General features: G+C 57.4%; 2 protein-coding genes across 3 annotated transcripts in view; both read right to left on the bottom strand.

Annotated features, from left to right (window-relative positions):
• Window positions 1-8585, bottom strand: part of TMEM63A (transmembrane protein 63A) — a 32895-nt gene extending 24310 nt beyond the window's left edge. The window contains exons 1-3 of one of the 2 annotated variants that reach the window (XM_082665828.1): window positions 8478-8585; window positions 3164-3363; window positions 148-227 (exon numbers count right to left, since the gene is read on the bottom strand). In XM_082665828.1, coding sequence (XP_082521954.1) covers window positions 148-227; window positions 3164-3349 — 266 coding nt within the window. In that variant the 5' untranslated portion in view covers window positions 3350-3363; window positions 8478-8585. Of the gene's footprint in view, window positions 1-147; window positions 228-3163; window positions 3520-8477 lie in introns of both variants that reach the window. The other variant, XM_082665829.1, reaches the window with a different exon arrangement.
• Window positions 8586-11459: 2874 nt separating this feature from the next.
• Window positions 11460-14470, bottom strand: LOC309834061 (left-right determination factor 2-like; the record flags this gene model as incomplete). The annotated part of the gene is made up of 4 exons (XM_082672674.1): window positions 11460-11823; window positions 12192-12434; window positions 12676-12922; window positions 14221-14470. 4 exons carry the CDS (start codon window positions 14468-14470, stop codon window positions 11460-11462), a joined length of 1104 nt encoding a protein of 367 aa, XP_082528800.1.
• Window positions 14471-16019: the final 1549 nt, after the last annotated feature.

Genomic DNA, 16019 nt, shown 5'->3' on the forward strand with positions numbered 1-16019 from the left:
CACAATCTAATATGAGCATCATGTGTGGGCTGTGCCTGGTGGGCCTCACAAGCCCCCAGCCCCATCCCAGCCTCTGTTTCTGTCTCTGTCTCTCTCTCTCTCTCACACACACACACACAGACGCTTGACGTAATGAGTCTTTTTTACCTGTTTGCTTCTGACACCAGGGCAATGCGGCCATAATCCCAGAAGTTTCTTCTTATGATGGAAAATACCAATACTAAAAACTAAAAGTAGAAAAGAAATCAGGTCTTGTAAAAGCATATTGGATGGCTTCTAATTAGGGGCAATTGTCTTAGGGGCAAAGCCCACCCCTCCCCCAACACCCCCCCCCACACCCCGACTCAGGAGGGCTAAAAGGGCCAGAGAAGGCACGGAGCTGCCCCAGGCCGCACAGCTCAAGGGCTCAATGCTGTGCTCACCCCCTTCACTAGCTCCTGTCCCCTGTGCCCAAGCCACAGAGGCTGTCAACACTGACACGGAGCTTGCCCCAGCAGCCCCCTAGTCAAGCACTCAGGTCCTGCTCTTTTAGTCTCAAGGCAGCCCTGACAGACATGGCCTTCCTCAGCCCTGGTTTGCCTGCAGGGTCTCCTGAGCAGGAAGGCCCTCACAGCAGCCCTGGGGACCAGCTCCCTCCTTCACTTTACATAGAGCTGCATTTTTCATTAGAGAACAGAGGTAGCAGAGCTCCTGGAAGCTGAGCCAGAAGTGGTCAGATCTTTATCTTGAGTTTGGTTCTCCTGGAGGCAAGCCGTGGGGACGCCTGGTGCAGAGCACGCGGGGCCCTCGGCAGGCCTGTGTGCCCAACAGCAACGCCAGGCGCTGGACTCAATTCTAACCCCCTTTCCGCTCTAAGTCTGCCGATTCTAGACTGTCTCCTTGCTCCCTCCGTGTCCACCTTTGCAGGTCCTCTGTCTTGCTCCTGCCTGTCTCCCCTCCCTGGACAGGCTCCCTCCCTTCAGGGCTCAGCGTTTTAATCAGTATATCCCTGCCTGCCCTAGTCAGGAACTGTGGTTTTAAATGTGGGTTTTGCGTAAAATAGCTAGTGGGAAGCAGCCGCATAGCACAGGGAGATCAGCTCAGTGGTTTGTGACCACCTAGGGGGTGGGATAGGGAGGGTGGGAGGGAGGGAGACGCAAGAGGGAGGAGATATGGGAACATATGTGTATGTATAACTGATTCACTTTGTTATACAGCAGAAACAAACACACCATTGTAAAGCTATTATACTCCAATAAAGATGTTAAAAAAATTAATGAATGAATTGGCTAAATGGAATTTATAATAAAGAACATTGTATATTTAAAAAAAAGAAAGAAAGAAAGAAAGAAAAAGAAAGAAAGTTGTTGAAGTTAATGAGCACCCAACGCTGCAGTGAATCAGGGCCTCCTACGCTGAGTTGCACATGCAGAAAGGAAACGTGGAAACTGGCATTTTCTCCGTCCTATTTGTCCGTGTTGGACATTCCCTTTATTCACGTCATGATACGCTTTCTGGTATTCCTTCATGCTTAAGCACAAATAAAATTGCTCTGTTTCTCAAGATATAAAAAAAAAAATGTGGGTTTTGGACCCCAGAGGGGCTGAGTTCCAGCAGAATTTTCTCAAGGTGAATCTGGAAGTTGGTGATATATTTTCAAAGGCAGGTGAGTCCTGCTGTCGGATAAACATGAAGGCGGCTTGGCAAGCGCCTGCCCTCTGCCCTGGCTGCTGCTCCCTTGGCTCGAGCGGTGTGGACATTTCCCACGCATCTCTCTCCTCCAGGCCCCTCTGGCTCTTTGGTGGGTCCCTTCCTCCACCCCATCCCCAATCCCCGTAACTTCCTGCAATACAAATCCACCCCCACCAGCACACTCCACCGGAGAGCTACTCTCTCTTCTCAAACCAAGACATACCCACCCCAGCCTGCCTCTCCGGACTTCTCTCCTTGGCCCAGACCCTCCCCTCCCTGGAGACGCTGGATGGATCACAGCTCTAGGGCCACCCTCCTCCATGAATCCCACCAACCCTCACATCCATCACCACTCTCCTGCCTCCTCCCTCCTCCCAACCAAGGCTGGTAGATATGACTGTTCTCAACCTACAAATGGGTTTTGGCTCCAAGACGTGGGTTATTCGGCACTTAAAGAGCCCTTTTTCGTAAAAGCAACATGAGTAGCACACGGGTTCCCACATCTGCCCTTAGAGGACCAACAAATGTAGCAAAAGTCTAAGGCAACAATTTAGACTTTAATCCTAGGGAGGAAAATGCAAAGAGGAGTTAGGACTCCCTTTCCCTCTTCCTATGAACATTTTTCCCCCCAAGCAAACTTGGGTTGGATACCCGCCTCCTTCAGGGACGGGGGCCCTCGGGCTACCCTAACCCCCCTCCCCCAGGCCCCCACCTAACCTCTGGCCCAAAGCAGTCCAAGGGGTCTACTCCCTCCGTCCCCTCTTACCCTGTTTAATCAGATGGCCTCCACTACATGGGAGGAGAAGGTGACAAGAGGGACCAACCATCCCATGGGCACTTGTCAAAAGAAGGTGCCCCTGAGCCCCAGTAAATCTCACCTAGCATGTCTGAGCCAGTCTAGGGGAGAATACGGCATATTTCAGATTGGGTTGGGGGGGCGGTCTTTGGGAACAAGGAGGTCTGAACTAAAGAAAGGCCACCTATGAGGGTCGGCACTGAGCTCACCTTTCCCCAGTTTTCTCCTTTTCTCGTCTGATCCTCTAAAGGCCCAGGGACCCCAGCGGGGAACAGGGGGGTGACATTTATAAATTGGGAATTGCAGCTGCTCTAATGCTCATTCACATCTCTCATCCCTGTGGACTGACCCTTCCCAGGGGCCTTAGACACATGACGGGCTGGTAACTCGGTAACAATGGTAATAATCAAAGAATCGTAATGTGTATTCTTTACACACATTGCCTTATTTAATCTTGTCCCAGAATCTTCGAGGTAAAAATTATTACCTCCATTTACAGAGCAAAAACCTGAGGCCTAAACAAGCTACGTAACACGCCCAAGGTTACAGAGCTGCGAAGTAGCGGAGCTAGGACTTCAACCCAGGGATGTCTGCTGGCTCCTCACCTGAGTTTCCCAGAAAGCCCTGGGGTGGTGGGGAGTTGGGGGATGGAGGTTAAACAAACAAATAACTGACACGATTCCCAAGGAGTCTCACCAGGAAGCAGCTGACGTCTATGAACAGGACAGTGGGGATGCCACCGAAGGTGACCCCCTGGAGCACGGTGCTGTTTTTGGCCGAGTTGTAGCAGTAGGAGTCATTGGGCTGGTCCCCGATGCCCAGCCGCTGGCGGATGGCCACCGCCCTGGATTGCCACAGCTCCAGGAATGGGGAGTCAGTCATCGTGCTGGTCCTCCCTGGAGAATGGGACCCGGCGGAGGGTCAGCGCTCCAAGTCTCCCGTGGTTTCCCAGGCCAGCGCGGGCAGAGCCAAGGGCGGGTGTCTCCTCCAGGGGCTGGTGGGGCACAGGGATCGGGGAGAGGCAGACACTGGCCCCGAGCGCCCGGCAGAGCCTACAGAGAATAGCTCCATTGTGGGAACAGCCCGGAGGGTCAGATGGACCGGGCGGATGGCTCACCCAGGACACAGCTGGCTGCCTCCCCAGCGGGGGTGAACAGGAGGACAGGGGAGGACAGGAGCTGCTGTGGTGCCTGCCTAAGGGGTGCCAAGTTCCTCCAGCCTCAGGGATGACTGCCGGGAAGTCATTCCTGCAGCGGGACCCTGGGAGGTCCGGAGGGCAGGCAGGGGAGACCAGGCAGGGCACAGGAATCAACAAAGGAGGAGGAAGAGTGTCCAAGTGCAACAACTCTTTTTTTTTTTTTTTTTGCGGTACGCGGGCCTCTCACTGCTGTGGCCTCTCCCGCTGTGGAGCACAGGCTCCGGACGCACAAGCTCAGTGGCCATGGCTCACGGGCCCAGCCGCTCCGCGGCATGTGGGATCCTCCCGGACCGGGGCACGAACCCATGTCCCCTGCATCGGCAGGCGGACTCTCAGCCAGTGCGCCACCAGGCAAGCCCAACAACTCTTGAACATCTGAGCCACAGACAAGAGTTCATAGGATGTCAGGCCGGGGCCTCAGAGACAGGCCCACTCCATACACTTGGAAAGCGAGGCTCAGAGATTAAGATTAAGGAGCTGGTCGGGGCAGAACTGGGTCTCAGACCCAGCCTCCTGGGTCCCAGACGCCAGCTCTCTTTCCACTACACCACACTCCTTCTGCAGCCGGCTACACACATGGGTTAGTTTAGTGAGAGATTAAAAGCCAGGAAAGGGGTAGCGGAGAGGAGACAGAGAAGGCAAAAGGGGGTGGTCTAGGGTGAGGAGGATGGGGTCCCAGGCCTCCTCAGGGACCCCTGAGTCGCCCACCGTGCACCGCTGGAGCACTCCCCAGGCTCTGCCCTCTCATTCCTACACCCCTAGCCTTACTGGAAGGTCCAGCATTTCCAAAGCAAATATCGCTCCAGGCTGGTTGTTGACTTTTTCTTCGAGGCTCCTGGTAACCCAGGTGAAACTAATGGAAATCTCCAAACACCAAAGGCCCCAGAGTTAGTAGCCAAGTTCTGGCCTGCTTTTCACACTGTGTGTGGCTGAAGAGCCTGGAGAAGTGCTCAGCAACACCTTCCTCTCAAGGTCCCACCTCCTTAAATCTGGTTAACCTAGATTCCCAGGGGACTTCGGCTAAGTCTGGTCTTTCTACCTGTTAGAGGGACAAAAATCTTGGGGACAAGAAGAGGAGGTACAGAGAACAGACAGATATTTGGACTACCCGGGAATACTGGCAGGATGTGTGTTGGGAGAAGGTGATTCCCAATTCTGGCCCCTGGGACGGCTGGGTTGGGGACAGTCTCACACACACACACACACACACACACACACACACACACACACACGACAGGAAGTGCAGGGTGGGTGGGGGGAGGTGGCAGGTCAAGGGCATGGGAGGACTCCTCAGAAGGCCAAGTCACTCTCTCATCCCTATAAGAGACTGGGCAATGGCCAGAGGACGTGATGGCAGAGCCACAAAAGCTGCCTCGGGCAGACAGATGGTCTTAGCTTCCCTCCTTTAAACCCCACCCCCTGGCACCACCCCAGCGGAACGCCCAGCCTGACACTGATTGGCAAAGGCTTGCCCCTCCTTCCTGTCCCCCGCACTTACCAGATGCCAGGGGAAGGAAGTGTGGATGAGGACCTCAGTTGATGCAGGCTCTAGCAAAGGCAGTGGCAGCCCTGGCCACCCTCCCAAGCTGCCTCAGGTCCGCCACTCATTTCCTGCAGGGCTTTCCTGACTGGGGTCATGGGCCACCAGCCTTTACAGACTTCCCTGAAGGAACACAGACCGTCAGAGGCACGCGGGAGCTGCCCTCTTCCAGTTCAGGGCTTCTGGTCTGAAACCCTGCAGCACACTTCCCCTGCACTCACACGTGCCCCAGCGTGTCGGAACTCAAACGCTCGTGCGGAGCCTGTGGTTCTTTCCAATGCGCTCCCTCCTGCCCTGGCTCTCTCCCCAGACTCCTAGCACTACGGAGGGTCCACGCTCCTCTGTGCTGCCCTGCTCCTCTCTCCTCTCTCTTCCCCAGCACCACCTGAGGGTCCAGCCTGCCCCCTCTTGTCCAACGGCTCAAGGCCCTGCTGAAGCCAGGGCAGTGGACCTCCCCCCACAGAAGTACTGGCAGCTGTAGGCTCCAGGAAGACTGAGTCCAGGACCTCATACAGGCCCCAAGAGGCTTCCCCAGGGCCCCCAAAGGCTAGAATCAGGAAAAAGGAATGCAGCAGAACAAACAAGGAAGGCTTGAAAAGTGAAGTGGAAAGAAAAAAACCACCCCCATAAAATGGTCACAGAGGGAGCATTGTTCCTGGAAAGGGGCAGCTACTGCAGTGGTGCTGGGGCAGGATGAGCCCCACCAATGCTGCTTTGTGTTGAGCTTTGGGAGAGCAGAGGCCCCGCGGGAAGCAGGTACCTAGGCTCCTCTCCCCCCTTCAGCCCCAGTCACACCTCTAAGTCAAACAGGCTCCCCTGGGTGGTTTGACAAGGTTTGATAAGAAGGACTCAGTGAGGTCAGCCATCAGGTCCCAGCAGCCTGGGATGGAACCTCAGGGCTCCCCAGAGGTGGCCTGTCTTGCCTTCCCCCTCCAGGTGAGGGCACGGCTTTGGGGGCCCGCATTCTCCCTCAGAACTTCCTGCCTCGTTGTAGTCTGTTACCCATGGAAAGTCCAGATTCTGCTGAACCATGACGGTCCCTCCAGGGCCAGCCCCCTGCATCCTCCCAAACGGGCACGCTCTGAGAGGGCAGCTGGAAACACACGCACCACAGGGCGGCCCCGCCAGGCTCAGAAGGAACGGGACGAGGAGAGAAGGGAACTCAGCTGGTGGTGACCGGGAGAGAGCTAGCTCAGTGGGCAAAAGACTGGTAGTGCTGGGCAGGGGCCAAACCACCAAGTAGGCCCTGTGGCCAAAGGCGCCCTGCCTGGCGATGTTCACTCATCCCATATTTGTCAGATATGCATGTGTGAATGCCTAGTCTTGTCCATGCCTTTCAGAGAGCTCTCTGCTCATCACCTCATTCAGGAAAGGCAAGATATACTGCTGAGGCCCGGGCGCCAGGTGAGCAGCAGGTGACTCAGGCCCCAACGCAAAGTTCAGCCCACATACACCGTACAGTCTGGTTGTGGCCAGTGAGACTGAGAGCTCAATGCCATGGCTGGTCCCGAAGTTGCCAAAGAAGTCAGCCGCCAAGGCTAACCCCCTGCCCACCTGAGCTGGTAGCTGCTGGCCCCTGTAGCACACCTGAAGACTTTTACGCCGCCCCTGCCAGGAGTGGCAGCACAACGCTGCAGGAAGCGTGCGAGCATCGTCAGCTCTTGCAAATTCAGGGTATTTTTATCATCACCAAATTTTCCGACCTTGTTAGGATGACAAGCAGCTCCAGGCCTTCTGCCACAGGAGGTGACTCTGATGTTCTAGATGGCAGGTTGCAAACCTCTCCTTAAAGCCCCACCAAACAGGGCCCAGGAACCTGGACAACCCTTTACCTCCACAGACACGAGCCCTGGAGCGCCAAGGAAACGGCACAGGGTCTGGCTGCAGTGGGAGGCGGGGGCAGCCGGCAGTCACCTGAGCAGGCTCTGGAGTTAGGGTCTCAGCACCACGTGCCTTTAGACAAGTGGCTTAAGCGCTCTGCGATCTGGCTTCCTTCTCCATAAAATGGGCACAATGACGTCTCTCCTGCAGGGCTGGTGAGAGGCAACGTCCATAAGGCACTGAGCCTTCGTGGGCACTCAAAACCTCCTCTTATTTTGTCACCTCTCCAGACAGTGGGAAAGACAACATGAGGGATAGCAGGACCCCATCTGATATTTTTCCTGTTACAGCCCAGTGAACAGCCAAGGGAGACCTTTGCCCCCAAACTAAACAAACAAGAGGTGAATGAAGGCAAAAGGAGGCCTCTGCTTCTGTACACATCCACCTCAATGCAGAAGCAGACTCAGGACTACCTGACAGCTGTCAGAGGAGGGGAGAAGGTAGAGACAATGGGCGTGCAGAAGGGAGAAGGGAAATATGGGTCGTTTCTCCAATAAGCGACGACCTGGAGTCTTTCCTTCTTGCCAACGACTGTCCACAGCCCTGCAGGAGCCAGGGCCTGAGAAAGACCCCAGGATGCCGCCTTGTACACACTGGGCTGGAGTGGTGAGCACAGTCCACTGGCTTAACCTCAAACCCTGCACGCTGTGGGGCTGGGACACAGCCACACAACTTCAGCGTGGAAGGAAGCTGGCGGGTCATTCTGCGTACCGCTGTGGCCTGCTGCCCTTCAGGACACCGCCTGAGCTGAAAGACAGAGGCCACGCCAGAGTCTCAGGTGGCCGGGCTTCTCAGGTACTGGCACCTCTGCGTTTTGGGTTTCCTGGCAGAGCTCTCCTCGCCCTCCCCACCCCTCCCCAAACCCCCAGCTTCCCTCCTCAGGACTCCACCAGGGCTGCAGGGAGCGGTCACCGGGGAGCAGCCCCAAGGTGCTTTCTACCTTCCCAGCAGCAGGTGACTCAGATGCCTGGCCCCTTCCCAGGCCCACCTCGCAGAGTCGGAGAAGGAAGGGCCCCCAGCCTGCGCTCCGGGTTAGGCTGGGAGGTCGACACCAGCTGAGAAAACCCCAAAGAGAGGGGTGGGAAGAGAAAGGGATCAGCCATAAAAGCGAAAAGTTGGAGCCTTGGAGGGGGAAATCCCGAAAAGTCGTTAGGAAAGTGGAGAGGCGCGGCGCTGGAAGAGGGGCGCGGGGTCTGCGTGGCCCAGGGACGGACCTTCTCCTCCCACCCACCCGGTCACCCCCTGCTCCGGAGTCGGGGCTGCGGAGGCCGGAGGGCCGCACCCCGGAACCGGACACTAGACATGGCACCCTGACGTAGACCCCAGGCCCTGCACGTCCCGGGAAAGGCGGAGGGCGACATTCCCCCCTCCCAACGCTTCTTCCCCTTTACCTGCGGCGGCGGCGCTGCGGCCCGGCGCGGCCCGGGGAGGTTGTCTGGCTCCACCTGGCCGGGCGGGGCGGCGTCCAGACTACTTACAAGTTACAAAGTGAAACTCCGGCACTCGTGCACATGCGCAGACCCGCGCCCACTGCTTGCTCAATTTGCAGCTTCAGCGGGACAGGCGTCTGCGCTGCCGCCGGCTCCCGCGCCCCGGACCGTGCGCCCCTCGGCGATCCTCCGCCCTGGCTTGGCCCCGGGGCGGCTGCTCAGCCCGCGCAGCTCCTCCTGATGTTCTGCAGACCCCGGCCGGGCCGGCTCGCATCCTGGGACCGAGGAGGGCGCCGCCACGGCTAATTCCTCTCCCCAGTCCCCGGCGCGTCCCCCTTGCCCCGGCACCTCGGGGAACCCCGGGCCTAGCACAGGGGGAGGCGCGGGGAGAGCATCAGCAAATGTTCTTGGTTGTCCTGTATTGCACTGAATTTCCGCGACTGGCTCCTCGGCCCGCCAGGGGGAGTGGGAGGATGGGAAGCTCTGCTGGGCTCAGCCCGCACCTCGGCTCCACGCAGTCCGCGGTCACCCGGATCCCAGTGTGAAAGGCCGCGGCTCCCCCACCGCTCTGGGCAGCCGGACGGGGAACGCCCTGTGGAGGGTGGGTGGGTGCGTCCTACGTTTGGCCCCAAACGGAGGTCGCAGTATTTTCAGCGGTCCCCTGGAGCCAAAGCGGGTACTGGCAGGACCAGGCCGCCGGGTGCCACCCATCTAGCCCAGCTGTTTCCTATGAGCCAGCGGCCTCTGCAACTGGACTGTAAGCTCCCCGGGTGCGCCGGGGTGTGCGCTGGGCCACACGCAGGACGGGGTTCAGTGAGGACTCCGCACCCTGTGAAACCGAAGACCACCGCCTGCCTGCGGCACCAAACTGCCCTCTTCTGCAGGCCTCGGTTTCCTCGTCTGCAACACGAGGGGGTGGGACCGAAGCTTCCCCTCAGGTCCCTTCCGGCACTAGAAATCAGTAAATCTTGAACAGGCCTTCACTCCGCACGTGTGCGGCTTTGCAGGGCCTCTGACCTGTCTTCCATTTCTGGACCTTCCTCTTTCCTGGAAATGGTCAAAGTGCTCTCCTTCCCTCCCTGCCCACACCTCCAGCACCAGCCTGGGGCTCTCTGGAGTGGGGTGGGGTAGGGGATGTCTCCTGCTTCTCTAACAGCTCCTTTTGTCCCATCCGGCTTCCTCCCTCTCCTCCACCCCCAGCCGCTAGTTATTTCCCACAGTTTGCCCTTGGCCCCTGCGCTCAGCTCAGCCCGGCCCTTGTCCTTCTGCGCAGGTGCCTGACTATCTCATCTCTCCTGCTCTCACCTCCGGCTGCCAAGGGCCTACGCCTGACCTCCAGCAGGTTCCTGGGTATGGCCGCCGGACTTGCCCCTGGCTTCTCAGACTGCCTCTGTCCAGTCTCTGCCCCCCCCCCCCCGTACGCCCCACCTGCGTGTCCCTATTCCGTCCCTGCCTCAGTTAATGGAGGCCCCCCTGCCTGGTCTGTGCCCTGGGGCCCAGGGAAGTGCAAAGTTCTAACCCCTAACCTGGTGGAGCCACTGACAAAGAGAAAGTTAGGATCCTTGATTTCAGAGAGGGAAGGGATTTCTAAATTTGACTTTCCGTTGGTTATTTCAAAATCAAGAGAAGGCCAAGATAGATCAGGATGTGAGTTGAGATAACCATAGCCCCCATTATGTGTCAGGCAGTATGTAGAGTGCTTATAAAAATACTATTTCTGGGACTTCCCTGGCTGCGCAGTGGTTAAGACTCTGTGCTCCCAATGTAGGAGGCCCAGGTTTGATCCCTGGTCAGGGAACTAGATCCCACAAGCATGCCACAACGAAGGAGCCCACCTGCTGCAACTAAGACCTGGCACAACCAAATAAATATTAAAAAAACAAACAAAACAAAACACTATTTCCTTAAATCTCCAGTAAAAGTACAGGAGTCAGGGACTGTCTCTGATAGACAAGAAAATGAAAATTTAGAGGATATAGAATTTATAGCTAATAAGAGCTGTGCAGCCTGGCTGGCAAGGAATCTAAGACATCCACGCCCCAGGCCCAGATCCTACATCAAACTCAGTTTAAAAGCCAGTGTAATCTTGGCATTCAAAAATCTTATATTCACCATTTTATCATTTGCTCCCTTTATCTGCCCCCAAATCTAAAGGAGTGACCCACATTCTTGTAATACTGATGATGATTTTGATCACAGATTTTTAAAAATTTTGTATCAAGTAGAATTGAAACAAAGCCCACTCCCTGTGCCCAGAAAAGTAAAAATGTCAACAACAATGACCAAAATAAATTCTGCCTTAATCCTAAGAGGACAGGCACCTTAGAATCAATGCGTTTTGATCCTAGCACCCTGTATCACTTAACTGAGACCTCGAACAAGTCTTTTTAAGCTTTTCCCTTAGTTTTCTAATCTGGTTGACCTAATCCCTATAGATTCTGTTCCCTCACAATTTGCAGGATTCTGGGTAAAACACAGCAATACCGAATAAAATCTGTTTTATTTGTTTCTTGCAGAATACCCTTATTATCTGAGTTGGGAATGCACAACCCATACTTGACCCTAGGTTTTAAGTCCAGAGTGGCAGCTGCATCTCCCACCCATACCACAGAGCTCAGCCCAGATCCAGTGACAGGACAAGGAAACAATGAATGACAAATTGTGGTTTCTCCTCTTAGGTTACAAAATCTACACAGATAAGTGCTTAGGATACAGTGCAGTGAATAATGTCAAGAAAAGGTAGACTGGGCAGGGGTTACCCAGTGGCCAGGGAGACTTGTTCCGGGGAAACAAAAATCAGAAAGTGAGCTGACTGGTCAGAAGAACTCAGGAGAGAGCACAGAACATGTGCCATCCACGGTTCAGTAACCCCCATCTCTCCCGGTACCTGGAACACTTCTGACACACACACAAGCCAAGTCCCTCCATGGCTGCACCCCACACCTACGGCTCCAGCTTCCTTGGTACAGGCGCCCCATCCGAGGCACAGCTGCACTTCTGCACCCTCATGTTGGGCAAGCTGACCACCTGGGGCCTGGGCTTGCCTCCCTCCGGGATGCTGACAATCATGGGCAGCGAGGTCGTCTCTGAGGCGATGCACTGTCTCGGCCCCAGAAATGGCCACTTGAAGGCCAGGGGCTCTGGGGACTGCTGGCAGGTGCCCACACACTCATAGGCCAGGAAGCCTGGGGGCTCCAGGACCCAGTTCTCAGCCCACTTCATCCCCTGCAGGTCAATGTACACCTCCCGGCGGCAGCAGTGGGTGCCCTCGGTCGCTGGTACCTTAGGATCACAGTTTCCCTGAGCTCTGTGGAGGGCAAGGAGAGGCAGAGTCAGAGGTCAGCTGGGAGGGCAGAGGTCAGCTGGGAGGGCAGAGGTCAGCTGGGAGGGCAGAGGTCAGGGAGCCCAGGGCGGGGCTTCGTGGGGCATCTGGAGGGAGATTTATGGTCCATCTCTTGTTATGTTCAAAATGCTGGATATTTGTGTAAGGATGGATAACTAGAAATAACCCCCAAATAAATAATTCGATCTGATATTACTCCTAAGACTGTTAGGAGAAATTTTATATATTCATCCATTCCCATAGCACCCTGTAAAGTTGCCCATTTCAAAATAAGTTTAATTCCGCCATTTGCCTCATTATTCGGGTTCACCCATCTGACCCACAGCACCTACCCGTAATCCCTGAGGTCCAGGGTGTGCAGCTCCAGCTGGGGCTCCCGCTGCCCGGCGCCCGACGGCCCCTGCGAGGCGAAGCGGACCAGCGTGTGGGCGCTGGAGGCCAGCGGGCCCAGGTGCTCCCGCTGCACCGACACCTGCAGCAGCAGCGGCTGCCGGGGCCGGCGCAGCTGCTGCCAGAAGTTCACGGCATCCGTCACGTCCAAGGCCTTCCAGCCGCTCTCGTGGATGGACACCAGCCTGCGACACCACACGGAGACACGGGCCCGCGCTGAGGGGTGGGGACTGGGACGGCTGGGGTGGCCCCGGGGGGGAGGCCCTCTCCCTCCCCCTCCCCTCTCCTCCCCCTCCCCTCCCCGTGCAAGGGGCCCGGCCAGCCCGGACCGCGCTGCCCCTTCTCCCCCAGGGCACCCCTCCTCCCGCGCCGGGCCCAGCCCCCCTCCTCATCCCCCGCCCCACACCCCAGCCGCCACCTCCCCACCTGGAGTCGATGAGGGAGGTCCGGTTGGAACCGTCGTCGCGGACGTGCAGCCACTGGACGGTGACTCGGGCGCGGTCGCTGCGCGGGAAGAGCCGCTCGTGGCTGCGGAGCGCGGCCTTAGGAACCGGCTCCTGGAAGAGGCGCAGCACGGCCTGCACCAGCTCGCTGTGGGGCGGCAGCCGCTGCTCCATGTCGAACACCAGCAGGTGCGAGGAGACCTCGGACACCAGGAACCTGCCGGCCACCTCTGGGGACACGAGCGGGGTCAGCGGGGCCCCTCCGGGCACCAGGGGAGCTCTGAGGGTGGCAGGGCCCAGGTCCAGTGAACAGGGTTTCCCCAGTAATCCCTAGGGAGAGTTTGGGGGCTGGGAAACTGATGGGCCAGGCCAGAAAGAGAGCACCTCCACTCCTAGAAAAACGGTTAGGGCCAAGCAGGCTCTCCCCCATCATCTGAGGTTGGGGCTTGTTTACTAGTGGCATCTGCCCTCACCTGGTAGGGGCAGCTTTGAGACATCCTGCAAAGACTGGTGCTTCCAGTGAGGACTACAAACCCACAGCCTTCTTTAGGCAAAGGGGCAGGAGGGGGAATGGAGCACGGGCGGCAGAAGACCCAGCTAGTGAAAATCTATGGTCACCGGCTGAGACTGGCTTTTCCTAAGAGCCAGAGGAAGAGCCCAGAATTTACTCTCATTTCCCTGCTTATGCCCAGTGAAATGTCCCCCAAAGGAGGAAGAGTAGCCAGGGGCCTGTAAACAACTTTTGTGGGACTGCTGAGCCCTGAGGGAAATGGTGAGGATGGGTACAACAGCCTCCTCAGAGGCACCAGCAACAGGTCCCCAACACCTGAGGCTCCGGGTGGGCAGCACGATCACCTGACCAGCCAGCCCCGTGACCACAAGCAGTCACCCCCCCCCCACCCCCAGGTGTCCAGGTCTCCTCATCTCCCCAGACACCTGGCCGGGTCTATCTCTGGGCACTGAGGAGGAGAGCCCCAGCCCCAGGGAGGTGACAGGCTGCAACAGGATTCAGACCTGGTACCTCCCGTCTCATAGAACAGCCACAACTCTGGGAAGCAGTCAGAGCTGCTTTAATCTCACTTCCAGAAACGCAAATAGGCTAGAGTTGTTCGGTGACTTGTACAAAGTAAAACAAATATCACAACTGAGAACTGAACTCAGAGGTTCTTTCTCTCTGAGGCAACAGTCTCTGCTGAGGCCAGCCTTTTTGTCCACCAGCACAGAGTCCCCTTGACAGTCTGTCTTCTCTTCTCTGTTCTCCCCTCTTTCCACTTTACTTCCCTACCCCATGATATCTGGTCTTGCCTTGGCCTTGGTAGCGGGTCCAGCCTGGCCCAGCTCCTGCTGGCCCCGAGGGGGGGGGCCCTCAGTGCAGACAGAGACCAGGGGCCCGGGCCCAGCCTTCCTCACAGTCCATGGTCCCTCCTCATTGCCCTGTGGACCCTGCGCCCCCAGACTGCCTCCCCAGAGCAGCCCCCCCACCCCCACCCCGCGAGGACCAGGCTGCAGCAGGGAGGGAGGGCCTCACCTCGGAAGTTCTGGCTGAACCTCTTCCCCCGGGAGCGGACCCCGTGGCTGCGCTGCAGCAGGGCCACGTACTGGGCCCTCACGTGGGCAGGGATGATCAGCCTCTCCACATCGGCCCCGTCCAGGACGGGAGCCTCGCTGAGGCGCAGCTGCCGCAGCAGGCTGCCCAGGACCCGCTCCTCGGTCAGGGCCGCCCCGGGGCCGGCCAGGGGCAGTGCCCAGAGCGCCCAGCAGAGCCAGAGGGGCCGCATGGTGCTGCTCGGGAGACGCAGGGGCAGAGCGGACGTGTCCCCGGACGAGGCTCCGGGAGGGTCCCAGCTGGGTGTGCTGAGGGCCAGGCTGGGCCAGCTTTATAGCCAGGCCTGGGCTGGGCCTGGGTGGTGGGAGGGAGGGAGCCCGCGAGGGAGGGAGGTCACACCCCTCGGACCTCCTGGGAGTTCAGCGGCCAGACAGGTCCCTGAGCCCCGAGGAGGGGGCTGTCTGGACTGTGGACAGATGGCTATTGTTGTGGGTCAGAAGCCTCTACCTTGGCTTGGGGTCCCTCACCAGTTAAAGTTAAAAGCTTGTTTCCTGAAGCAGAGGCAGGGATCTCATTCTGTGCTAGCTCCCCTGTCCCACAAGTCAAAGAGCAAACTCCCATCCCTGGAGTGTGGACGTAGAGGCCTGTTCCTTGCAGCAGCTAAACCGCCAATTCAACACCGGGACTCTCTGCCTAAGGACCGATCCTGCCTGCCGGGATGAGCGTCTGAGCCTGGCGTTCAAAGGGCTCCCGGGAGCTGTTGAGCTCCTGGGCTGTCCGCGGTTGGAAAACCCATTATTCTCCCCGGTGTTCTGGGGGGTCTTCCTAGGCAAGGGAGCCTGGGATAATTTAGTTCCAATGGGGTTTTGTCCAATAAGGAAGCCCATCCTCTCCCTCTTCCTGGCTGTTCATGGATTCAGAGGTCAGAGTCGAAAAGACCATCCAGTCCATCCCGTCCTCCAGTTTTTGAGCCAAGAAAACCAAGGCTCAGAGAGGCAAGTCATCCCCAGGCTCACAACTGTTCTCGATGGACACCTGCGTAAAGTCAGGTCTGCTGATTCCCAGCACACAGTTCTTTCCACAGCCTCAGCTATTTCCAGCCAGAGTCCTGCTCAACCCCCTGAAGCTAGCCAAGTGGACGCAATCCAGGTGATCAGGGCTGGGCAGGGGCAGGGGACATGTCCCCCAGTTTCCTGAGACTTCCCCACGTGAACGTGGATTTGCCTGGTTGAAGAGTTTCACTGGGGAAATAAAACAGTTGGGCAATCAGCCAGGGATTGGGCTTCCAGATGAAATACCCAACACAATTTGGGATGTACTTTAACAAATGATTTGTTGTTTATCCGAAATTGAAATTTCACCTTTCACCGGGAGTCCTCTATTTTTAGTTGCTAAATCCGGCAACCCTAGCCAGAGGTCAAAAGAAGAAATCGAATGTGGATTGGGAGACTTTTGACAATGGGCTGATTAGCGGTCGGGCGGGAGGGCAGCCCCCATCCTTTGTCATGCAGAAGAAGGAGCCAGGCCTCCCCCACTTCCACCCCAACCTGTGTCTGGCCTAACACCCTGCCAGGTCAGGACGGCTGGAGATGGTTAAGTGGCCCCTTAGCCAGATCTTGAAGGGAGGAGAGGGGCCAAGGGAACAGGGCGTCACTACCCCTGATTACGGGCCAATCTGGACCTGGCCCACAGCCGAGGGTACCCCGGAGGGCAGTGGGCCGGCCGTCTTGGAGTGTGGGCAGCAGAGCTGGCCCCCAGAGGGTCCAGGAGAGATGGATGAT

This window comes from Grampus griseus (genome assembly GCF_964374135.1).
Source record: "Grampus griseus genome assembly, chromosome: 1".
Lineage (NCBI taxonomy): Eukaryota > Metazoa > Chordata > Mammalia > Artiodactyla > Delphinidae > Grampus > Grampus griseus.